This window comes from Phymastichus coffea, unplaced genomic scaffold, assembly GCF_024137745.1.
Source record: "Phymastichus coffea isolate CEN01 unplaced genomic scaffold, Cenicafe_Pcof_1.1 PCOF00024, whole genome shotgun sequence".
Taxonomy (NCBI): Eukaryota; Metazoa; Arthropoda; class Insecta; order Hymenoptera; family Eulophidae; genus Phymastichus; species Phymastichus coffea.
In genome coordinates, this window is record NW_026706835.1 from 3,509,581 (window position 1) to 3,535,654 (window position 26,074).

The 26,074-nt window shown below is 36.5% G+C and overlaps 1 protein-coding gene across 3 annotated transcripts in view; it reads right to left on the minus strand.

The window, feature by feature from the left end:
• The window catches only part of LOC131675502 (methionine-R-sulfoxide reductase B1-like), a 104,148-nt gene that overhangs the window by 47,355 nt on the left and 30,719 nt on the right, over positions 1–26,074 (minus strand). The window contains exon 3 of one of the 3 annotated variants that reach the window (XM_058954508.1): positions 5,334–5,637. The exons of the other annotated variants lie outside the window; for them this stretch is intronic. Coding sequence (XP_058810491.1) covers positions 5,459–5,637 — 179 coding nt within the window. The 3' untranslated portion in view covers positions 5,334–5,458. Of the gene's footprint in view, positions 1–5,333; positions 5,638–26,074 lie in introns of those variants that run through there. 3 annotated transcript variants of the gene reach the window in all.

Below are 26,074 nucleotides of genomic sequence, written 5' to 3' on the forward strand. Positions count from 1 at the left end.
ACTGAAAAATAAAGAATAAAAATAGAATGATATAATTTTTCAGTTTCATGTTCAGAAGTCTGTGGTAATGCTCACATGTGTTGAGAATAACATAAACATAACCTTACTATTTACTCACTTTACTCTTTTCACAGCTTGAATCCATTTCATTTTCTGGTTTTTTTTGTGAATAGCAATTGGGAATTGATAAAATTTACAATTACTATTTATGCTCGTTTTGTTACAATTAACGATACAACACGAAAAACCCATTTTTTAAATTTTTTCCATAACAACACATATAAAAATTTACTCTAAAAATGCCACTTTTGGCCACTACGAGCGCTTCGACTGATTCTTCTATCCCCTCCAACCAAAATCCTCGGTCCCTATTGGTTTAGAGTCATTATGTTTTTGTTGACTTTTACATATGTTGTTACGGTTGCTATATTTTTGTATTTAGAATTTAATTATTAATCTTTACATTTTCCTTTTTTTGCATTTTACTTATTTTATTATATGTATATTATTTATTTTTATAGTTATTTATTTGAAAAAAATTGTTAGTTGATTAATAGCTCATTTTTTTAAATTATATCTTCAATACGTAATTTAAATATACAATATCTGTATCAATTGGTATATTATGCAATGATGCAACTAGGACTCGACGAGAGTAGCTCTTGGTAACGCTTGCGGGTAAGAGGTGATCCTGACACTGTGCAGCAAGCGTGGAGGCTCTCTGTAGCGCTTTCTCACTAAGGTATCAAGCACTCGTCTTTAGACTTTAACAACGGAGACACACAACGGGCGATGCTAATCTGTGTAGCATTCTGCCTTCCAGGAGGAACTAACTCACAGCTACTGTGAGAGAGTTCTTAAATACTCCCAAATCTTAACCCTAAATTAGTCTAAAAACATAAGTAGAATGGTCCCCCGCAGCCCTCGGGTGAGACCGGACCAGCTGCCTGAAGTTTATGGCCCATGCAATGCGTTTGTCGTGCGCCTGTTGAAGACATGCGTCAATTCCCCAATTCAGTCACAAGAAACCTGGGGAACTGACAACTTCTAAAGATTTTCTCTTTCTTTTTCTCGTGACCGTTTGACACCAGTACAAATCGCGCGAACATTTTTCCCGCCTTCATCCTCTGGATGAACACCATTTATACATATTATAATATAGTAGTACTGAGATACCCTTGCAATAACCCAATAACCCTCGCTTGGCTGGCTTCTTGTTGTTTGGCTACTCCAACTCTAATGGTGCTAAGTAGGCGATATGACGACGGAGAGTGTTAGTGTCTGTCTTCACAGTGACCACTCGCATTAGGTCATTCTTTTCATTGTGCAGTTCAATGACTCGTTCTAAGGGCCATTTTGCCATTTGCCTCGCTCTTGCAGCTGTAAAATATACTCAGACGACCAGCGTTTTCAAAACTGGTCTCACAGTCGTTGTAGTAGCTGAAATCGATCAAAATGGTTTAATGGCAGTCCTGGTGTTTCTTTGTCGGCAATGATGACGGCAGGCCTCTCGTTCAAAAAATGAGCAGGTGTTAGCACCTGCGGGTTTTTGGGTTGAAGTTTAACGGTTTGAGTAGCCTTGGGTTGAAACAAACGTACGCTGTCGGCAATGTACTGTACTATATATTGTCCGCCGTCTTCCGTGTACTGTTTACCGTCCGTTATCTCGAAAATTGCTCAAAGTATATCTTGAATGCTTAAAAACTACTCTAACATATCTCGTTTTATTATACTACATTATATGTCAATGTTTTATTTCTTGTTATGTGAAACACTTCAGTATTCGTTTACAAATTGAAAAAAATTTTTTGTGTTACAAAGCTTTCTATATTATCTTGACTATGAATGAATGACGCTTTAATTGAATATGTTAACATTTAAAAACTAGTTCATATACTTATATACGTTTGATTATTCAATTTCTATAAAATATATATATCTATTATTATTTATGGACTGGATCAATTCGAAACGGTCGTTCCTCAACAAAATTTCAACCACTTGAAGAGCTGGATGAGTTACGTCCGTTTTCGAGAAAATAATCGTTGTCGATTTGCATGTGAATACTTTTCGATGATAAATTATTGTGCTGCCTCTACTCTGGGCTCAGAGAATTCAAATGCGTGATGGCGTAGAAGATCTCCAAGTGTTTCGACCTCAGCAACCCCGTCAGGCAAGCCGCGACAATCGCTAAGTCGAAATTCGTCAATCTTTCTGGTTTTGGTTACAACCAAATTGAAGACTACATTAGTAAGAAGTGCTTGGAATAATTATTAAATATAGAAATAGGCCTGACTACTTGCGTTCATCATAAACAACATCTCAATCAACTTAGCTACCAGATTAGGATTTCTGATGCAAATCTGGATTCAGCACCTGCAGCTACGTCGCGAAGGTCGCATCGAGGATGCAAGCGACATATATGCATTATCTACGAGATTAAAAAGTGCGATGGCTAATTTGTTAATAAAAAAAAATACGAGAAAGAGAGAAAGAGAATAACAATTATTCAAATTCGTGGGAGAATGAAGAGCAGAAATTTAGTGATAGAGAATAACTTGATTTTGCTTATATTATTGGTGTCTGTTATTTAGATCTGTGGAGTTGCTTCTGATTACTTGGTTTAACACCAACAAGTGCTTGAAATAGTTTTCAATTATCGATAATTATTATCGATATATAATAAATTATATAATAAATGATTGATAATTTATATAATAAATATATTTTTATGGATGAGACAAATTCTGAGCAATTAATTATATTATCGTTTCAGGCTCCTCGGCATCGTTGGACAACACGTGGTTATGGATAACCATGCGCAAGCTACAGCTACTTTATTTGTTTACAGACCAAACAACCAAACGGATAAATCTTAGGATTCTATCTTTTTTATACGCTTTTCAAACTAATTATTTTATTGAAAACCCATTCAGAAATTTACTCTACGACAGATCAATGGATTTGTAATTGATTCGACCACCGATTGCAATGATTTCTCATTGACTCTGGCTTTTAATCCGAAAAATAATTTTTTTGTCATTTTTTTATCAGTCATTTCGTTTTTGCATAAGAAATTGGACATGAGAAAAATTTCGACAAAATGGATGCCGCATTTGCTCTCAGTCGAGTACAGACGCCGTCGAATAGTGGCCGCTGAGGCCCACTTGGGGCGCATCCACTGTAATCTGGACGACTTTCTTCATAACTGTACACAAAACATAGATACACCACTACACTCCTGAGACGAAGAAACAGTCAAAATAGTAGATTGTGAAAAGTCAACCAGCTCCAAAAAAGGCGAAGACAGTTAAATTGGCTGGCAAGGTTATGGCCACTGTTTCTTGGGATGCACGTGGAATTATCTTCGTTGACTATTTAGAAAAAAGACAAACAATCACCGGAGAGTAGTATGTGTTATTGTTGGAACGGTTAAGCGAGAAAATAAAGGAAAAAAATCCTTACTTGAACCAAAAAAAATTCTGTTTCATCAAGATAATGCACGAGTGCATACCTACTTAGTTTCAATGGCTAAAATTAAGGAAATGAAGTTCGAATTAGTAGATCATTCACCGTATTTACCAGATTTGGCCCCATGTGACTTTTTTTTATTCCCAAACCTAAAAAAGTGGCACAACGATTCATCTCAAACGAGGAGGTCATAACACAAACATGGCTATTTTGAGGAACTTCCAAAATAATTTTTTTCTGATGGCTTAAAAAAAACTTGAAGAACGCTTGGAAAAGTATATCCAGCTAAAAGATTATAATGAAAAATAAAAAAAAAGTCTACCAAAAAAAAATTGTTTTTCTATTTTTTTCTAAGGACTTATTGACCCACCCTCGTACAAATAGTGCGTCCACGCTTGTTGCAGCAAATTGAATAACGATTCCGCTAAATGCATAAGCGCAAAAGTTCCAGTAGAAATGAATACGACACTCTTTATCGACGAGGAAATCAAGTATTACGCACGATAACTCAGTCTAGCGTAGCACCAGTTCTGTACAACACCAAAGAACACCTTCTGTAGTCCACCAAACACGTAGCCGCAACAAGAATCATCCTTCTACTTTTATTCTCCTCCGTGAATACTTCAAATCTCGAAAATCAACCTCTTTATCTTGCCTTTAGATTTCGAAAATGAAAGAGACACATGCGTCTGCTCGCAAGAGAGTCAAAACAGCTATTCCTCGGTTTTGCAGGCTCTCTCCTCGCATTTCGTCTGCCTCGACCAATCAACACCCACGATAGCTCTTCTAAGATGCGAATGTACCTGTCTCCCTCTCCGTGTCTTGCTCAAATATATTGTGCGTCTTGCTGCATACTCTCATCTCTTTCTTCTTACTTACCTTATATCAGATCATAGATGTATATAGTTGGCATTATAGAAAATAATAATGTCACGTAATAGTAATTGTGAGACATAACGAGTTAACAACCTTATTCATAAAAGATAGACTAAAATTGGCTCATCAGGTTACGCCCTCTCATGGATTGCATTTGAGTAGTCTAAAAATGTGTGACGTTAGTACACAATTTGCCTTTTGTTGCTAATTATTACCCAAACAAAATAAGTATGGCTAACAATCGCGATGGGGGTTAGCGAAAAGCAAGTATCGATGCGTCTTGAAACTCGATTAAGAGGATAGAAAAAGAATTCCAATATTTAAAAATAATGTTTATCAAACCGTGACGTTACAGAATGTTTCCTCATATGACTTCGAAAACCAAGAAAAAAAATGTAAAACGGAAGATGTAAAACCAAGCGTCTGGCTGAATGAGACGAACACTAAAACAATCAACGCTGGTCTCAACATTGCTAGTTTGCAACCCTTTTTCCAAACAACTCAGAGAGAGGACCGAGGAAAGCCAAAATTAGTCCAAGCGGCTTGAGCACCCGTTTCACAGCATTATCATATACAGTACCATTATCTGATAAGAAACGTATAGTAATGCCATAAGCAATATTTAAAAAAAATAAACTAGGAAAAATTCTAATATAATTATTAATATTCTATCTCTCTCACTTTCTATAAAAGAATCATTCTAGTGGAACCTATAAAGGAAAACATATTATCTACAAAATGTAGACCATCAAGAAGTATAACTAGATACGGAAAATAGGCATGCTAGATATTAATAAAATTATAACTTCACAAAGTAATCAATACGCTATCATCAAAATCTTCAAAAAAATTGACAGTGAAATTAGAAGTATAAATATATAATAGACCAATAGTTTAAAAATAACTACACATGGATATATTGTAACATTTATTATAATTAATGTAATACACATTTATTGTAATAATTATTGTAATACTTATTCCGGTAATGCTTGCAAATTTTTTTTTTTGCAGTAAGATAAGAAATAATATAATAAATGATTATTTCATGATAATATATATTTAATGAAAATAATAATTTGATAAAGAATACATTTTACTTCTAAAATTATTATACATCTGTTGTATCTGAAAGAAAATTCATTGCAGCAGAATTTATACAAAATCTTTTTTTCTTTGGTTTAGGTCCATCTTCAAACATGTGTCCAAGATGGGCATTGCATTTTGAACATGTGACTTCTATCCTTACCATATGTGGATTAGTCAAAAGCAGCAAGAAATTACTACCCACTATGCGTCGTGTTTACACGACGCATGATCCATCGTAAAGCGTGATGATGATCCGGAAAAAAAAACAACATATTATACATATTATAAATATTAGTCACTATAACTAATTTTAAAAATTAGTTTCATCAAATTATTATTTAGACGGAAAAGGAAATCATTTGTATCATTACAAAATAAAATTTTATTTTCAAGGGCTATAATTTCGTTCATTAAAACATTTTCATTATTAATTTGTTTAATGTAGGTATTCATGTAAAGTTTTCAATTTTCTTTTTTTAAAATGATTTATAGACATAGAATTTCACGTTCTCTGTTATCATATTTGGCGGCTGTTACACATAGCGTTCATAAATTTCAATCACTTATTTTATTACATAAACATTTGGAGTTTACGAACGTGTTACAAAGATATTTTATGAAAGCTACATTAACACAATTCTGTCTTCGATTGTATTAATATAATTTGCAACGGTAGTCGATTCCATCAATCGATACGTTCGCGATTCGGTAGCACTCGCGATGTTAGAGCGAACGATGAAGAGAGAGAGGGAGCGCGAGAGAGTTTAAAGTTCCGTTAAGCCTCAGTTGTTGTTCGGAAAATCGCAAAAATATTCATCTTGTGTTTTGCTGTTTGCCGAAAGATAGTTATTAGTTAGGATACGTGCGGGAACAAGGAGAACCAGCGCAGCCTTTCCAGGGTGAAGAATTTGTTTGCCAACAACAATTACGACTGATTACCGTAATTGCACCGCAGGGTAGGTGCACCTTCCTTTTTCTTCCAAAATACTTTCGCAAGTATTTTGTCAAACGCGACCGTTTTTACATTCGTGCCGAGCGTAAGATTTCGCGGCAGAATTTTATAATTCTCTCTCTCTTTCTCTCTCTCCCTCTCTCTCTCTCTCTCTCTCTCTCTCTCTCAAAATTTTGTCATTGCCGATATCAAAAATAGATGTTTTCGTTTGAAAAAAATTTGTCATTTATGTCCTTTACTAACCCTGCGACATTACCAGATGTATCCCTAACAACACATGTTTGACCTTTATTAGACTTCTAGGGTTGTCCTTAACCTTGGACCTTGATACATATTTGAACGTAAAATTTTCCGCTTTTTCAATTACCGCTATGAAAAAGAGGGGTTCCCATTTGAAAAATAAGTTGACCGCGAAATAACCTTGAAGGTGAGGTTAAAGGTTAAATCCAAGGTCACCATTGAATTCCTTGCAAAAAGTTACAAAAGACCTGACCCTATCCTTTTTCAAAAATACCTTACCTGAAAAAATACAGGACCATTTCGGTAATTTTGTTACGCCTTGTATATTGTACAACTATACTACATAGAGCAGACTACGAGGGTCGTTTGAAAAGTCCGTGCAAAGTCAGAGATGGCGCTACTAGTGCGTATCAAGGTTATTTTCAGTTAGTGGCATATCTTGGAAGAGCACACACCAAGTTTCAGCCAGATCGGCCAATTACTTTGCGTTTTACATTCGTTTCAATCAAAGAAATCGAGTGGTTATAAAAAAATGGACGAAAAAGAATTTCGTGTATTGATTAAACATTACTTTTTCAAAGGTAAAACGCCTCAGGAGATTAAACAGAAGCTTGATAAACATTATGGTGATTCTGCACCTTCGATTAGAATGGTTTATAAGTGGTTTCAAAATTTTGGGAGTGGCCATAAGAGCACAAAAAACGCTGAACGTTCTGGACGCCCTGTTGAGGTTACCACTTCAGAAATCATTGATAAAATCCATGATATGGTGATGGCTGACAGAAGAGTGAAGGTGCGTGAGATTGCTAGTACTGTAGGCATCTCGAGCGAACGGGTACATAATATTTTGTACCAACATTTGGACATGAAAAAGCTATCCGCTAGATGCGTGCCGCGATTGCTCACGATTTACCAAAAACGAGATCGTGTCAAGTGTTGCAAGAATGGTTTGCAGCTGTTCCAGCAAAATCTGCAAGACTTTAAGCGTCGTTTCATCACTGTAGATGAAACATGGATACATCACTACACTCCTGAGACCAAAGAATAGTCTAAACAATGGGTTACCAAGGGGGAATCTGCTCCGAAAAAGGCGAAGACAATTCCTTCGGCCGGGAAGGTTATGGCGACTGTCTTTTGGGAATCGCAAGGAATAATCTTCATCGACTGTCTGGAAAAGGGTAAAACCATTACAGGCGAATATTATTCATCGTTATTGGATCGTTTGAAAACCGAGTTGTTAGAGAAACGTCCACGATTGGCCCACAAAAAAGTCCTCTGCCACCACGACAATGCGCCAGCTCACGCCTCAGTAGTTGTGGCCGCAAAACTGATGGAGATAGGGTTCCAACTCGTTTCACATCCCCCTATTCTCCAGACTTGGCTCCGTCGGACTACTATTTGTTCCCTAATATGAAAAAATGGCTGGCGGGGAAAAGATTTTATTCAAACGAGGAGGTGATTGCAGAAACGAATGCCTATTTTACAGACTTGGACAAATCCTATAATTTGGAAGGGATTATCAAACTAGAGCAGCGTTGGATGAAGTGTATAAGCCTAAAAGGAGACTATGTTGAAAAATAAAAAAGATTTATTAAAAAAAATCAAGCAGTTTTTATTTTTGCACGGGCTTTTCAAACGACCCTCGTATATACTATTATACTATACTAGTCATATGTAGGTGAATCAGAAGTCAGATAGGACAAGCAATCAAATGTTCAGTGCTGTTGTTATAACTAGTGACAGATAAGTGTTTTTAATTATTTTTAAGTTCCAACATTTTTATCAAGTAATAAACAGATCAATTGTTCTTTACAAGAAGTATATCTTTAACTGCGAGTCTGAAAAATTTCTTGTGCTGTGAATTGTTTTGATCATTTTTGAAGCCAACTTGATTCCAAAATTATATCTTTTTTTAAGATTTAGGTTCAGTGAGGTTTTGATCTGAGTTTTGAATGGATCAATTTGAAAATTGGTACATATTTTTCAACATATTTAGATCCACTTAAGTAAATCTGATTTTAATTTAAGTGAGTTAAAATAAAATAATAGTTAAAATAATAATAGATAAAATAATAATAGTTTAAATTAAGAAGTTAAAATCAAAATCTATTTGATTTGTATAAACAATCTTAAAATCACGAAAAACCGGTTATTTTGTGATTTTTTTAAAGTACATGATTATTCTTTCAGAAAAGTGTTACACTTAAGTGGGATTGGATGCAAAAAAGTAGTAGAATTCCTTCGACCAAAGTGGTTTAACCCAAATAATTTTTTTTTGCGCCTACGGTAAAGGACATTTGAATGGTTTGGATTCACATAGCTACTCCAGCACTCTGAGAAGTAAATTTATATATTGAAGGTAGGTACTTACTATTGTTCAATTTTTTTCCATGATTTAAAATTTTTCAGATTTACCATTAGCTGACCCCGTAAGGTAATGGAGGTTCAATGGTCTGAGTTTGTAGTCTGACAGGTTACAGGGGTCTTATGTCAATCGGAATTTAAGTATATGGAGTATGCTAGTACATATATTTGACAATTAGACTGTTGTATGTAGTTTCGAAACTAATAAAATACTTAACTGTAATTGATGATATCTCAATGAAAAAAAAGTATAATACGAAAAATAGGTTTAAATAAGCAAGTTTTCAATTATCAAAACTCTATTTATATTTGGAAAAAAAATTTTGTTCACAGTATTACATAAATTCAAACATAACAAAATATCATGATTTTCGTACTTTTAGGTTAGGATATCTCGAAAATGTTAAGTGATGGATCAATTTTGAAGCCAGATTCGGAATCAGCACTTCGACAACCTATGGAAATATTCTATCGTGTTTCTTGGTTTTTTCCATTTTGAAATAAAAAGAAAGTGGTTGGTTCCAGAGACCAGACATACCATTTTCCATGTATTTTGATGCGTTGAAATCGAACTCAAAATCTAAATTAAGTTTTTTTTTTTTAAATCGGAAAACCGTAAAAAATCAGTCAAAATCGTGTAAATCTACCATAAAAAGGTAGGTTAAGAGCAATAAATTTTTTTCTGGCTGAATCACATCATTCTTTCGTATTTTGATGCGTGAAACTGAATGTGTACTACAAATTGAGCTACACTACGTGGTTTTTTAAATAGCGGAAAACTACCCCGAAAATTGAAAATAAGCCTAAAATTCAGTGTAATCAGAATTGGGAAGAAGACTGATGAAGCTTACAATATCGTATAGATCCGTATTCTTTGTATGCATAATACTCACATTATAACAGGATTTTGATTAAGCTTCGCTTGACTAGAATCCGCCACATAGATTTTAAATAAATGAAGCCGCGGAAATTAAACAAGCAAATTTCGAATGATTCTCCTACGCAGAATGTCCTGGGTCCAGCTGCTTAGAATTGCCTCTTTTCTGGTTGTAGAAGTGTGTAACGGATAGTGTTGCGGGCTACACGAAATCATGCGTTGCGATCACCAAAGTGAGATATGCATGAGCACGGGCAAGTACATAGAGGAAATTCGAAGAGAAACACGGAAACATAAAATAAGTACGCGCCGCTTCAAGATAAAGAAGGATGTTTATTCAGAAACATAGAGAACATACGAAAGCTTAGAGTCGGATCACATAAAAAATCAAGTTAGCTGTTATAACGCGAGCAACCGAGTAGGAGGAGAGAACAAGCGCGAGAGAGAGAGAGATTAAACTTCGAAAAGGTACTTGATGCATTCGTAGTTCCTAGAATTGGTCTAGCTCGTTCGCTTTATCTGTCAAAATCTGACAAGTCACTGGCTATGTGAAAACGATTTTTTTTTGTGTACTGCCTTGCGAGTAGATCACAATCCTCCGATCATTTTCAAGGAGCTCCCAGAAGCTGTCTCTCGAGCGCAATCGTCTAACTACCTGCTAGCTTCTACCCTCTCCGTTCGCTAATCAGACCCCTTTTTTTCTCCAATGGGTCTGCACTCTTAGCCGGCCGAAGGCTAACTCTGACTATCGCGCCTATGCTCTCTCTCTCCTTGCTATAGCTTTCTCTCCGCGATGTCTGTGTTACGAGCTGACTATCGATAATCTATCGAAAAGCTCGTCACATACCAACTTGCTGACGTCTGCTCAGTACTGAAACATTTTATAAATTTTCAACATATAATTAAATATATGATTATTGGCTTCAGGAAGAGAGAGACATAACGAGCTACAAGCCACTCGTTATAACATTATACCGTAAGCTAAAACAGAAGCCTTAAAATCTAACATACTTGACTCACCACGACTTTAATTGAATGAACCTTCAATCAAAACACAAGCTACCAATCTTTGAAACCTTAGTTCTTCTTACATATTAAAAAAGTACTTGTATTCCTTCTTTCTGTTATATTGTACTCTCTTATCTTCAAACGATTTATATAAAGGATTTCTTTTTTGTTTATTGCTTTGTGTCTTTGTTTCCCTTTTAAGTATCCAAGAAAAGTCTGCTATCATATTAACATCCCACTTCCTTTGATAACGGCGCTCCATTTCTTTAATATCTTGGTGAAATCTTTCTACCTGTTCTACGCTGTCATCCCCAAGATATTCCGGAAAATAGTAAAGGCGAAGGAAGTGAAGTTCCATACTATCAAGCAGCCTAATATTTTGTAATTTCGTAATATTTTATGTAACTATGACGAGTACTGACAATGTCAAGCAGGGAGTACTGCGATAATCATAAACAATTTAACGTGCGAGTACATTCACATCTCCTCTAGAATTACATAAATAATTCGTAAAAGAAGAAGCACGTAACTGAGAATGTCCTAATGTTGTCTGCTCTCCTCACTGAGTTGAAGGCGTTTCGTATATCAAGTGTCGTCAAAAGCACTATTGGCCTAACCTTGTGGGGCTTAATCTGCGCTCTATTACCTTCTTAATCACGCCTATCGTCTCCTTTTCTGAACTGTCTATCGTTGAGACCATCAACTTCTTGCATCGCCTGTTGGATTCGAGTTCTAAGCGACAACTTGGAAAGCTTGACAAGTATGTTCAGCAGTCTGAACAATTTGTAGGTAAATGGCACATCGGGATTCCTACCCTTGCCCTTACCGATGAGGATCAGTCGTGCTATCTTTTACTCTTTGCTAAAAACTCCCTCCTTGAGTCACGTATTGTACAAATTAAGAAGTATCCTAGGATTTAGTTCCGCAACCATCCAGAGAAACTCCGCCGGTATCCCGTCTGGTCCCAGAGCTTTTCTTGCTGCAAGCTGATTCACCGCCGGTGTGAGCTCAAGTATCTCGTTATTTTCAACATCGTTCCCCCTCCTCACTTGTTCAGGGTATGTCGGAAAGAGTCTCTCAACTATCTTGTCCATAGTCTGTTCGATTCTCACGACGGGTGGTCCAGTCCGGACTAGGTTGCGGGTTACTATTTTATAACCCATTCCCCAGGAGTCCGAATCTACTTCATTGATCAGCTTGTCCTAGTTCTTGCCCCAGCAGAATCCTAGGTTAATGCTTCGGAAGTGTACGATCTCATCTATCAACCAGTAAACGGGTTGTTTCTCACGTTTTTTTCGTTTTCTGAGCATGAATACATCACAGACTCGTTCTAAGAGACCCGCGACCTCCCATGCCAGCCTCTCCAACTTCCCTTACCACCTGCAGCGTTACTGAGGGCCATCAGCGCCGGGTCTGGTTCCGCCTCAAATTTTGCTATCAATTTGTGGACGTCGATTTTATTAACGTACCATTTACAAGAGGTGGCAGAGCTCCTGTCGTTGTTTGCATGCGACCCCTCAATACGAAGGCTATATATTAGTGCTCGCTGGCAGTGTAATTCTCCAGGATCCGCCAAATCACAACCCTCGCAATGACCTGGTCCGTAACAAATGTCACATCTGGAATGAACGAACAGTAACCAGGTTTTCTGTATGTTGTTACCTTTCCAACGTCTGTGACCGTCAAATCCAATCTAGTTGTCGTTTCGAGTAACGTCCGTCCACACTTATTGGTCAGTGACATGCCCCACTCGACAGTCCTGGCGTTATAGTCTCCCGCGAGTTTAATGTCTCTTCTGAGACTCTTGAACTCTGTTACGCTACAGTTTGGGGTTATGTATATGCTCGCGTATGTTACAGCTTCTACTCAGGCCCGCACGAAGTCCTTTTCTGTTAAGCGGCTAATTACCCACGACATAGCCCAATCACGGACCCATATTTCCGCGGTATGCGAACCATTAACAAACCAGATCAAAGTCTCTCGGTCTTGATACGGTTTGCAGATGAAGACAATTTTCGAATCGTTTTTGTCCGCTATTTGAGGTAACAGAACATTAGTCAGACTACTGCTTTTCATGTTACCCTGGAGGACCCTAGCCATTATGGAAATTTTGGCGCGCCTTTCCTTGATTCACTCTTACCTGTATCAGTGCCTTTTTAAAGAAGTCACGGAGAACAGAGCCCGGCACGTGCTTGCCCCCGCCTAGTCCCCCTGCCGTACAAAAATAGCAGGCAGCTGCGCTCGGGTAACCCCTGGCTTTGTGACCCTCCTTGCCGCATTTAAAGCACGCTTCGTTATAGTTCAGCTCGTCGCAAATGGCCCGCAAATACCCATATCCTAGGCATCTGTAACATTACGTTACCTTTACACGGATACTAACTCGGCAGCAGACAAAATCCACTTTGACGTGTCTGGCTTGCAAGAGTCGCTCGGCGTCCAAGCTATTCACCACGCAGACAGCTTCTGGCCCCAGCTGTTGGGATCAAGAATGGATATCCGCTTATTCGCGCCCACTTTTAGCCGTGTGACAAACGCGTGTCCTTTAACTTCTGAAATTCGGTTAGCATGTCGAGGTCTAGGATCTCTAGACTTTTCCTCGGAATTGTGTCTTTTATATCGCTACGTCCTCAAAGCGCCTCCCGGAGTCGTGTTGACCTTTTGGGATTCTTTTGTGCGTGTGTCATGTTTCGTTCGTCAGAACTTTCGAACACCTCTCTGTTCAGTCTGGTATGATTCCAGATTCCTCAGTGACGGTGCCACGTCAACTAGGCAACAAAAAAATGGATTTTAACATTGGTTAACAATACTTCTGTACAAAATATGTACATTTCAGGTTCATTTTTTAACCTTTAGAGGACCGGAAATCGAGTATAATGGCTCAAAATTAAAATTACTCAACTTCATTCAAACGCTATAAATTTGGGAGTTTTGGGGTCGCTTATTACGAATCTAAAGTTAGTTTTTAAAAATTCTTCAATGCAAGATGGTGGATCCAAAATTGCGGGCGAAATTTTTGAAAAAATCAGTAGATTCAAGCAATATTGGTTATTGAAGGATTTTAGTGCGCTGAATCCAAATCCGAGCTCAGAATTGCGCCAGCACATCAGAATTTTTAGATATCCTAACCTAAAAGTGCGAAAATCACATTTTTTGGCTATATTCGGTACCTTATAACATTGTGAATAAATTTTTTCATGCAAAACTGATAACGACATCTGAAAGAGCAACTCTTGGTCTACAAAATGTACTACCGATTTTTGTTTTTATGTCTTTTGGTAATGGAGATATCATCGTTTGAAATTTAACACCTATGAATTTGTTTATACTGCGACACTACAGAACGAGTGACCAGACATAGTACACCTGAAAGATTTTAGGGCGCTGAATCCAAAACCGAGCTCAGAATTGCGCCAGCACATTAGAATTTTTAGATATCCTAGCCTAAAAGTGCGAAAATCACGTTTTTTTGGCTATATTCAGTACCTTATAACATTGTGAATAAATTTTTTCATGCAAAACTGACAACGGCATCTGAAAGAGCAACTCTTGGCCGACAAAATGCATTACCGATTTTTTTATGTCTTTTTCCAGCAGCGATACCGTCAATTGAAATGTGCCATTCACCAATTGATTTATACTTGAGTATGAAAATTCTTGATTTTTTTTGCAATCTTCAGTAGTAGGAAAAACTCACACTGGCATATAAAGGTCTACCATTGTACTAATTTACGGTGAATCTAGCTGAATTTATTAGATCCACTCTAAAATGGCAGCTATAAATTTAGGGCAGGCTAAGGCAGATGGCTATGGCCTAAATGCACTGAAAATCCTATAACTCTAGAACCAGCGACAGGTTAACTTAAGTGCGCTATAACCTGCAAGCTCAAAACGATGACAGGATTGCCTAAGTGCGCTATAATCTACACTCAGCTTAAAACCACGACAAGTTAACCTAAGCGCTCTATGACCCGCGAGAGGGTAAGCTAAGTGCGTTACAATACGCGGCTGGTTGACTCAAGTGCGCTATAACCTGCAAGCTCAAAATCACGGCAAGTTAATCTAAATTCGCTATAACCTGCTACAGGTTAATTTAAGCGTGCTATAATCCGCAACAGGTATATTGAGTACGATAAAACTTGCAAACTAGAATCCACGACAGTATAACCTATATGCGCAGTAACAGGTTAAACTAACAAGTAACCCTACCCAAGTGTCACTCACCGATTTTAACCAAACTTGGCACATCGTTAGAGCACTAAAAAATATTGAACCCGTGTTTTTTTATTTTGGCCGAATCCACTGTTAAGGGGTAGAAACCACCCCTAATAACCCCTAACCAGGCTAACCCACCTAACTCTGGGTAGAGCGAGTTTGATTAATTATTTTTTCACAAGAAAGTTAACTTTTCAACCCAGATAGGCTAACCCATTTATAACCTGATATAACCGATCCCCACAAATCACTATATCCCTTATAAACCATCCCTATCAACCCCTAAGCAGGCTAACTCACCTAGCCCTGGGTAGAGCGAGTTTCATCAGCTGCTTTTCTGTAAGAAAATTAAGATCATAACTACTGATAGGCCAATACAACCTTAACCTTGATATATCTTATCCTAAAAAACCCGTTAAATCCTCATAAATCACCCCTATCAACCCCTAAGCAGGCTAACCTACCTAGCCCTGGGTAGAGCGAGTTTCATCAGCTGCTTTTCTGTAAAAAAATTAAGATCATAACCACTGATAGGCCAACACAACCTGAACCTTGATGTACCTCATCCGCACAAATCCGCACAATCCTCATAAACCGCCCCTATCAATTTCCAAGTATTAAAATGCTTCTATCTTTCAATACATAAAAAATATAAAAAACTTAATTTAAATTAACCTTTAAGATGTACTATCCTAAAGCTTCAGTTTGGTACACTGTGGATGTATTTACGGTCTCTTTTACAATTCGTATCTTGATTTAATTTTCTATTTTATTAAATTTAAATATATTTTATATTTTATTAAATATAATATTTTTTAACAAAAGTAAATTTTTCTGGAAATATGACAAACATTTTTTTATTAAAGTATAAATATTATATTTAGAGATTTACAAGATCAAAAGTGAATTTTTCACACATTTTTCAATTTTACATCCGAGTATTTTAGTCCTGTATGTACCTTCAGGGTTAAGTTTACGCGCAATCAGATGATATTAATTGATTCTAAGGAATAATATCGAAACGTCAACCTTAAGCATCATTTAAAATACCTATACCAACTAAAAACAGAACATAATTTAAATTTATCTACTATCATTTTTTATATCAACTTATAAGAAATAAATTCAAAGAGAAACAGAAGAACCGTGTGGAATAAATAATTTGATAACTTACGAGTATCTTTTTCTTTCTTTTTATTCAATAATAATTCAAATAGCCCACCATGCTGATGAACCCAAAAAATATTTTGAATTTATTGTATTCTGCATTTAATGACCCAGCATATAATAACCAAAGTCAAATAACAGATGAAGAACGATCTTTTGCTTCGTATTTAACAGACCTAATAAAAGTTTCATCGAATACTAAAATTTTTGTTGAAAATTACGAAACTTTATGTTACTATGATGATAACGTAGAAGCTAATGCTATAAGCGTGGAAGATGAAGTAGAAGAAGATTTCGATGACTATGAAGAAAAAGAAATTTCTGACCAATCAGAGGATGTCGATTTGGATTATAAACAACAAGCAGTTACTTTTTGGCGTAAAAGTAGTACTAAAAAAAAGGAGAAGTTTGGATTCAGTAAAGAAAAATGTTAAGATGGTAAAACATGAGAGAATGCTGTACAGATGGGAAAAAGAAATAGAAGAAGGAGGATCCAGATTAGAATAGTTACGCAATATTTCAAAATACGTTTTACAGCAATTCAATAATGCTACTGAAAATCGTTTACCTGTTCATGATATCCATTTAAAAAGATGGGGGTTATTGGCAAAAGAAAGTGTACAATTAGCTTCAAAATATTTTAAAGCGTCGCCAAAATGGGTGCATAATTTTAAAGTGAAACATGGAATAGTTTCAAGAAAAATTAATAAGTTTGTTACTACTGCACAGTTGACAAATCAATACGAATTGAAACAAGCAGCTTCTAAATTTGTAGACGAGGTATGGTCAGAAGTGGAAGCAAGAGGTAAAAAAAATATTTATAATTCTGACCAATCAGGGTTTAATCTAGAGGTTCACGCTGGCCGTACTTTATCAATCATAGGCACCCAAAAAGTAGAATGTCTAGCACAGTCGATAAATTCTTTAACACGTAGTTATACAATTCAGCCAATCGTTTCAGCAGATGGAAAACTACACTCACCTTTGTTAATAGTTTTCAAAGAACCTGATGGTAAATTTGGACCATTGGTACAATCTACTATTTATAAAGCAGATAATATTTATGTTTTACGTTCAAAATCAGGAAAACTAACATCTGATATTGTAACTGAATGGTTTAAAAACGTTTTTTTACTTGCAGCTGATACGGATAGTTTGTTAATTTTAGATTCTTGGACTGGACAAAATGAAAAAGTGTTTGAAAAATTGGATACAGGTATGAAAAATATTCAAATTAAAACTATACCTGCTGGAACGGCGGGAATGATACAGCCTTTAGATGTCTATGGATTGAGACCTTGGAAAAATTTTGTAAAAAACTTTTCAGATATAGTTATGTTGTACAATTTTAGCATTAACTTACATTTACGTAATAACATTTTAAAATTACAATCTCTTACGCATAACCAGTTTTCTTCACCACGATTTACAAACATGTTCAAATATGGATGGTACAAAAGTGGTTACGTACTTGAAAAACCAAATAGTTGGCAAACCCCTGTTCAGTATTGTTTTCAACATACTGATGTTAAATGCCACTTTTGTATGCTATTTGGGATTGTCACATGTTCATGGTGCACCAAATGTCTTTGTATAAACCACTTTTTTGCTCTTGACAATGTCGATAAACCACACTATTGTAAGCAATACGTTAATTCCACATAAATATTAAAATAATAATAGTAATTTCATTATGAATATTTTATATTTTAAATAATAGTACATTTTTTATTGTTTCGTGTTACTTTTGTCTTCACTAATTTTATGATATTTAAACGAACTCCACTTACTATAAAAAATCTTTTAAAATTCCAAACGGCCCTTTTCATGGCCAAATGATGTGCAAAATCCGATCGATAACCTCCACGCGGTGCACATTGGGTCACGCTAATGTCGACGGTTCTTCAAAAAGTAATTTCAAATCACAGTTACTGTTATTCTCAAAATATTTGAGGTCAAAAGATTTTTTTCAACTTTTTAAACCTTAAAAAAAATACAAAGATAATACAAGAAAAGTATAGTCGTTGTTACAAAAAAAAGCTTGCGAATGAACATTTTATTTGAAGAAGCTTACTTCCAACGAGTTGGCTGCGGTTTTATTTATTTCTATGAAATTTACAGGTTTTAACTCATTTTTTATACAAAAGTTTTATTACAAAGTAAAATTTTGTTGACCTTTCTCTGGTTATGATCTTTATTTTCCTATAGAAAAGCAGCTGATGAAACTCGCTCTACCCAGGGCTAGGTGAGTTAACCTGCTTAGGGGTTGATAGGGATGGTGTATAAGGGATATAGTGATTTGTGGGGATCGGTTATATCAGGTTATAAATGGGTTAGCCTATCCGGGTTGAGAAGTTAACTTTCTTGTGAAAAAATAATTAATCAAACTCGCTCTACCCAGAGTTAGGTGGGTTAGCCTGGTTAGGGGTTATTAGGGGTGGTTTCTACCCCTTAACAGTGGATTCGGCCAAAATAAAAAAACACGGGTTCAATATTTTTAGTGCTCTAACGATGTGCAAAGTTTGGTTAAAATCGGTGAGTGACACTTGGGTAGGGTTACTTGTAAATGCAGTGAACAGTGAGGGTCAAGCACAGAACAAATTAATTTAAGTGGACTGTAATCCATAGCATTTCAACCTAAGCTCAAATGTAGTTAAAGAGGTTACACTAAGAAGCTGACAATCTTTAAAATGTATATTCTTAAACCTATAACCGCCAATTCTGTGATGTTATGCTTTCTTTTTGTGAAAACGTTGGCGCTTCATTTGAAACGATCGTTGAAGAGATTTACGTTTGTGACTAGTAGGGTTATTATCATCCCTTTTCAATGACCAGCAGTAGTCGGCCATCATTTTTTCGTCCCACCTTCCTTGGTAGTGTTGTTCCTTTTGTTTAAAGTCTTGGTGAAATCGTTCACCCATTTCCTCACTGTATGCTCCAAGATTTTCTGGGAAATAGTCCAAATGAGAAGGAAGGAAGTGTATTTTAAGGCTCATTAGACAACCTATTTTTCGGAAATTCTGTAACATGTTGGACACAATAGTTTCAAACTGCGGGTCTCGATTATTGCCTGCAAATTTTTCTGTAACATCTTTGAAGCTCAACCAAGCATTCTTTTCAAGGAAAGTCATGGTTTCGATAAATGTATCATCTTTCAAGAGTTTTCGTATATCAGGCCCAACGAAAATGCCTTCCTTAATTTTTGCATCACTCAATTTCGGAAATGTGGCTTTCAAATGATTGAAACATTTACCTTCTTTATTCAAGACTTTCACAAACTGTTTCATTAGACCTAATTTAATGTGAAGTGGTGGCAGTAATACTCTCTCTCTCTATCAACAAGACCTACATAGGCGACATTATGAGAACCTATTTTCCATTCTGATCTTGTGGGCAATTTTTTTGTTACCCAATGCTTATCTCTTGTACGGCTGTCCCAAAGGCAGAGGAAACACGGAAATTTCGTATTTCCCGACTGCAAGCCAACTATACGATTTATCATCTTAAAGTCACCACAAACAAGCCAATTGTGAGTCTTGAAATTTATTTTTTCCAGTTGAAATTGAAAACTATTGTATGATTCTTTTAGTGCAGTTGAGTGACCTACAGGAAGTGCCACATACTTATTTCCGTTGTGTAGTAAAACAGCTTTGAGACTTTGTGTGGAAGAATCAACGAAGAGACGCCAGTTTTCTGGCTTGTACAAATCTTGGATATACGAGTTAACCAATTCTTCGATGTTATTAACAGTACACCATCACATCCTCCATTGTAAAGTACTTTATAAACGCCTCTTCTCGGTTTATGTAAATTGACACTTATATTCCAGGTAATAATAGCTTCCTTTCTTGGAGTCTTAAAACACAGAGTTCAGCTTTATCCTTTGGAAGATTGAGGTCTCGAATAAAATCATCTAACGAACTTTGGTCAAAAAGCTTAGGACTCTCGTTATCAAAACTATCTTCAAAATAGACATCTTCAGTTGTATCAATATCCATCGGTTCAACTTTTGCCGAACCAACTTCTTTTCCGGGCTTACTTACTTTTCCTACTTTGGCTGGTGTTACACTCGCTACCGCAGGGTAGATGATTTTATTTGAATTTTGTTTATTGAAATCCGTTGTATTACATAAGCAGAAGTAACAATCAGTTTCATGGTCCTTGGGCTCACGCCAGATGGTCGGTTCAATAACAGTCATATTGCTGCTATTATCATCCCACTTCAACATAGCAAGTCTGCAAGAATTACAAATTGAAGATGGTACCCATGTCTTATCTAAATTGTCGATCGAAACCTTATAACATTTCATATATAGAGTTTTGATTGAATCATTAATTTATCGTCGAAGAAGTTGTTTCAAACTTCCCACAAACATAACAAAATGTATCAATTTTTCTTGCACAAGGACTTCTGGAACTCATTTTTCTTATAATAAACAACAAAGAGGATAAAAAATGTTCTTATGATAAATATTCTTAAAATAAATAAAGTAGAAGAAAATAAGATAATAGCATTTACAGGAAATTCAACCGTTAGCCCGCCACTCAAACGTGATCTCTAACACGGAAGGATTAGCATGTCACAAAATCAGTTATCTCAGCTTTCACCTATCTCAGCTTAAGCATACAATCATACATTTCAAGTTACGTAATATTCTACATCATCTATCTACAGAATTTCAAAAACGAATGAAAGATTTCACGGTTTTTGATTCCGCTGATCGTATCGGATATCAGATTTTCAAAACTTATTTTATTTAAGCAATTTGTTTAAACAAGTTTTTGCACAATTGAATATTTTTGCAAGTTGCACCTCATTTCTATGGTTTTAGGGGTCACTGATTACGAGTTTGATGTTAGATTTGTGAATTTAGATTTATTTAAACAATTTATTCAAACAAATGTTGCAAGACTCAATATTTTTGCAAGTTGCACGTACTTTTGCTGATTTTTGAGGTCTCTGGTTATGAATCTGATATCAGATTTGCAAAATGTATTTTATTTAAAAAATTTCTTTAAACAAATTTCTGTATAATAGAATATTTTTGCAAGCTGCACCAAATTTCCATGGTTTTGGGGGTTACTAGTCACGAGTTTGATGTCAGATTTGTACATTTAAATTTATTTAAACAAATTATTTAAATTTTTAATTCTAATATTTCTCTGTCTGTCACAGGCCGACAAACTTCAGAACCAAAAACTATACATAACGCACCCGAAGAATTTCGATGCGCTAAATCCAAATCCCAGCTTAGAATTGCGCCAGCACATCAGTATTCCGAGATATTCTAGAAGGCTATAATCTGCGTGGCAATAACCCAAAATCCGATAACCCGAAAACCCCCGACCCCTTAACCTTTAACTGCCCCCTTAACCTTAAATCCGTTAACCCTGTAGCCCTCAAACCTGTGATGTTATAACCCTCGATGCCGTTACGCAAATCCCTTCATGCCTGAGCCCAGTATTTTGCGCCACAAGGAATCTGTATCGCAGGTTACAGGATTCCGAGGTGAAGAAATTCGGGGTTAAGTTGGCAGGTTTTATTGCCGCGCTTGTTATAACCTTCTTGGGTTAAAATATTTGGGGTTAAGGGGACGGGGATTATTGCATCGAAGGTCACAGGGCTCGGGGGTTAAGGGATTTAGGGTTAAGTGGGCAACGTTTATTGCCCCGCAGGTTACAATACTCCAAGATCAGGGATTTGAGTTATAATAGTCGAAGTTCATTGCGTTGCCGTATAAACCAATTGATAAGTAGTACATTTCAATTGACGATAAAAGAAGACATAAACTAAAGATTGTTAGTGCATTTGTACGATAAAAATTGCTTTTTAGATGCCGTTGTCAATTTTGCACGAAAAAAATTATTCGCAATGTTATAAGGTACCGTATATAGCCAAAAAAACTTGATTTTCGCACTTTTAGGTTAGGATATCTCAAAATCCTGACGTACTGGAGCAATTCTGAGCTCGGATTTGGATTCAGCGCATCAAAATCCTTTGAACATATTATGTCTGGTCTCTGGTTCTGCACCTTTGTCAAATTTTGTTGGCCTGTGTAATTGATGTGGAATATTGAATAATTAGTTTTTTATTAAAAAAAATTTGTATGCAAGAAAATATGAAATGTTTCGATATCAAATCATCCCTGGAATAATAGAAATTATTGGTCAATGTACGTAATTTTTTGGACATTATATTTAATGATCATTTTTTTTAAAACGAAATCTCAGAAATTACAAGATTTGCAGCAACGCATATTAAACGAATGTGCTGTTATACCAAACCAATACATCACCAATTCCATCAACAGCTTTTATAATCGACAAGGTTAATATATATATATATATATATATATATATATATATATATATATATATATATATATATATATATTAACAGGATATAAACGAAGGATATTTTGAACACTTACTAAAATAAGTTTGATTGGCTGTGATCGTAAGTGATTGAACTGCATAAAGTCTTGTGATTGGCTGGGTTGAGAAAATTTTTTCTTGACTGGCTGAGCTGTGAAAGGTCTCACCTTGATCGTCTGTACTGTGGAGGATCTTGTTTTCGCTAGTTGAACACTGCAGAATTTTGATTTGACTAGCTTGATTGTAAAGAGTTTTGCCGCAACTAGCCATAATTTAATGTCAGGATCATTTTGTTCCGATGTTCTACCTTAGTGATAGTTGACCTTGACTATAATGCAAAGTTGAATTGGAAAAAATGTAGAATTATCCCAATACTAAACTCTTTTTCTCTCCGAGATCTCATTAAAAAAAAACTCAATTTAACCTTCAAATGACCTTGAAGGTCAAGCCCGAGATCAAATACAAGGTTACCGTTGAATAACCAAGAAAGTCTTTTTCACTTTTGTATAATACATTTTGTCCGAAAATGCGTCCCCGCTGAGTTATCATGCTGTCCCGGAACTAATCTAGAACCTTGTATATATACATATAACGCATTTCGCAACAACTCGACCATTGAGCTTCGTCAAAATTAAGAACATCCAAATAAGTCGTGCGACGGCTCAAAATGTTCGTCTTGGATATCATTTTCAAAATATTTCTGGTAAATTTGGATTTTCAAAATAGCGGATCGAACATGCCAGCTGAAATTTAGCCTTTATGATTCGATTTTTAACTTTTTTTTATAAAAATCGTATTTTTACCACTATCTACTTTAAAATATATTCTATAGAGTAATTTTTTTTGCTCAATTCAAACACGTTATCAGATTTTCAAAATTCGAAATGACAAATCCAATATGGCGCCGCAGCACCTGGAAAACCGAGCTTACAAGGAAGGCAAGGGAAGTGTGGGCAACCGATTCCAATGAAACTATGATATGTTATAGAGGACTAAAAAATAAGGGATACGTATTTTTTTATATGCTAATAAACGGTTTAAAGAGGCGAAAACTACCCCCAAAGTTCGACCCTAAAAACCGTTCTTTCAGTATATCTTCTTTCTTATACAAGATTTCTTTCTGAAAACACCTGATAAATGTTTAAATTTAAACGAAACTTATATTGTCCTAAAGGACATTGAAAGCTAAATTTGACGTGTTTCGACGTTTTTGTTTTTATATGGTATAGGGGGTAAACTACCCTTAGATAATTTTCATTCTTATTCGAGTAAAGCGCCGGAGATTTCAGTGGAATTTCGGTCATGTAACGGGGTAATTGCTCCGTTTAAATCTGATTATTCATTCGGTATACAGGCGTGTCGAGATGCGCGCGGTATTATCGAAATGCTCAAATTTAATAGTCGGAGAGCAGGAGGGGACGGGAGTCAGTCAACCAACTTGCTATTCATTGGAAATAATAACAGCGAAATTATAATCTGTATCACATGCGAGTTAGTTTATTCCCCTTTTTTCTACAGTACACTTGGCCCGCGTGTTTATGTTTGCAGAGTACGTGCGCGTCAATAACATGCAGCGTTGGAGCGATCGTAGATCTTTGTTCGCAGGGTTAGCACAGGCACGCTACCGATTTTTACCGAGTACGAGATATTAGCAATTAATTCCGCGCAATCGAGAGAAAAATAAAGCAAAGTCGCGATATAAAGTTGGCCAGGTTACCTTTGTATCGGTCACACGGCTCGTAATGGAAAAAGGAGACAAGTCCGCTAGCGTTAGTCCTTCACAGGAACAGTCTGCTCTTGGTTTCGCCCTCGATGGCGAAACCTCCACTCACACTCACTCACACATACACTCACTACCACAGCGATGACAAAAGTACGACTTTCGGTTAAGGTGGTTTGATTCAGCTGGCTCACTTCAGCACTCGGAAACTCTGGTCCTTGATAATTGTAGCTGGATATTCGGATAGCTAATTCTTGACTGGTTCATTTATATTCGCGCGCGTTCCATCCTCCTACCAAATTCCATTATGCCATTTTCCCCAACCAGTAGGTGCTACCCTCGCAGGTAGCCACTTTGTTGGGGTGGTAACGTTAATAGGACGTTTACCGTCACAGTCGATTATAAATCTTTAGAAAAACAAGAGATGAACATTATTTTATATAGTGATAAATGTTTTATAGGGGTAAAAACAACCCCTGAAATTTGTCTTTAAAGTACATTTTTCAGGGTGTCTACGAGGGTCGTTTGAGAAGTCCGTGCAAAAATAAAAACTGCTTGATTTTTTTTAATAAATCTTTTTTATTTTTCAACATAGTCTCCTTTTAGGCTTATATACTTCATCCAACGCTGCTCTAGTTTGATAATCCCTTCCAAATTATAGGATTTGTCCAAGTCTGTAAAATAGGCATTCGTTTCTGCAATCACCTCCTCGTTTGAATAAAATCTTTTCCCCGCCAGCCATTTTTTCATATTAGGGAACAAATAGTAGTCCGACGGAGCCAAGTCTGGAGAATAGGGGGATGTGAAACGAGTTGGAACCCTATCTCCATCAGTTTTGCGGCCACAACTACTGAGGCGTGAGCTGGCGCATTGTCGTGGTGGCAGAGGACTTTTTTGTGGGCCAATCGTGGACGTTTCTCTAACAACTCGGTTTTCAAACGATCCAATAACGATGAATAATATTCGCCTGTAATGGTTTTACCCTTTTCCAGACAGTCGATGAAGATTATTCCTTGCGAAACCCAAAAGACAGTCGCCATAACCTTCCCGGCCGAAGGAATTGTCTTCACATTTTTCGGAGCAGATTCCCCCTTGGTAACCCATTGTTTAGACTGTTCTTTGGTCTCAGGAGTGTAGTGATGTATCCATGTTTCATTTACAGTGGTGAACGACGCTTAAAGTCTTGCGGATTTTGCTGGAACAGCTGCAAACCATTCTTGCAACACTTGACACGATCTCGTTTTTGGTCAATCGTGAGCAATCGCGGCACCCATCTAGCGGATAGCTTTTTCATGTCCAAATGTTGGTGCAAAATATTATGTACCCGTTCTCTTGAGATGCCTACAGTACTAGCAATCTCACGCACCTTCACTCTTCTGTCAGCCATCACCATATCATGGATTTTATCAATGATTTCTGAAGTGGTAACCTCAACAGGGCGTCCAGAACGTTCAGCGTCTTTTGTGCTCTTATGGCCACTCCCAAAATTTTGAAACCACTTATAAACCATTCTAATCGAAGGTGCAGAATCACCATAATGTTTATCAAGCTTCTGTTTAATCTCCTGAGGTGTTTTGCCTTTGAAAAAGTAATGTTTAATCAATACACGAAATTCTTTTTCGTCCATTTTTTTACAACCTCTCGATTTCTTTGATTGAAACGAATGTAAAACGCAAAGTAATTGGCCGATCTGGCTGAAACTTGGTGTGTGCTCTTCCAAGAT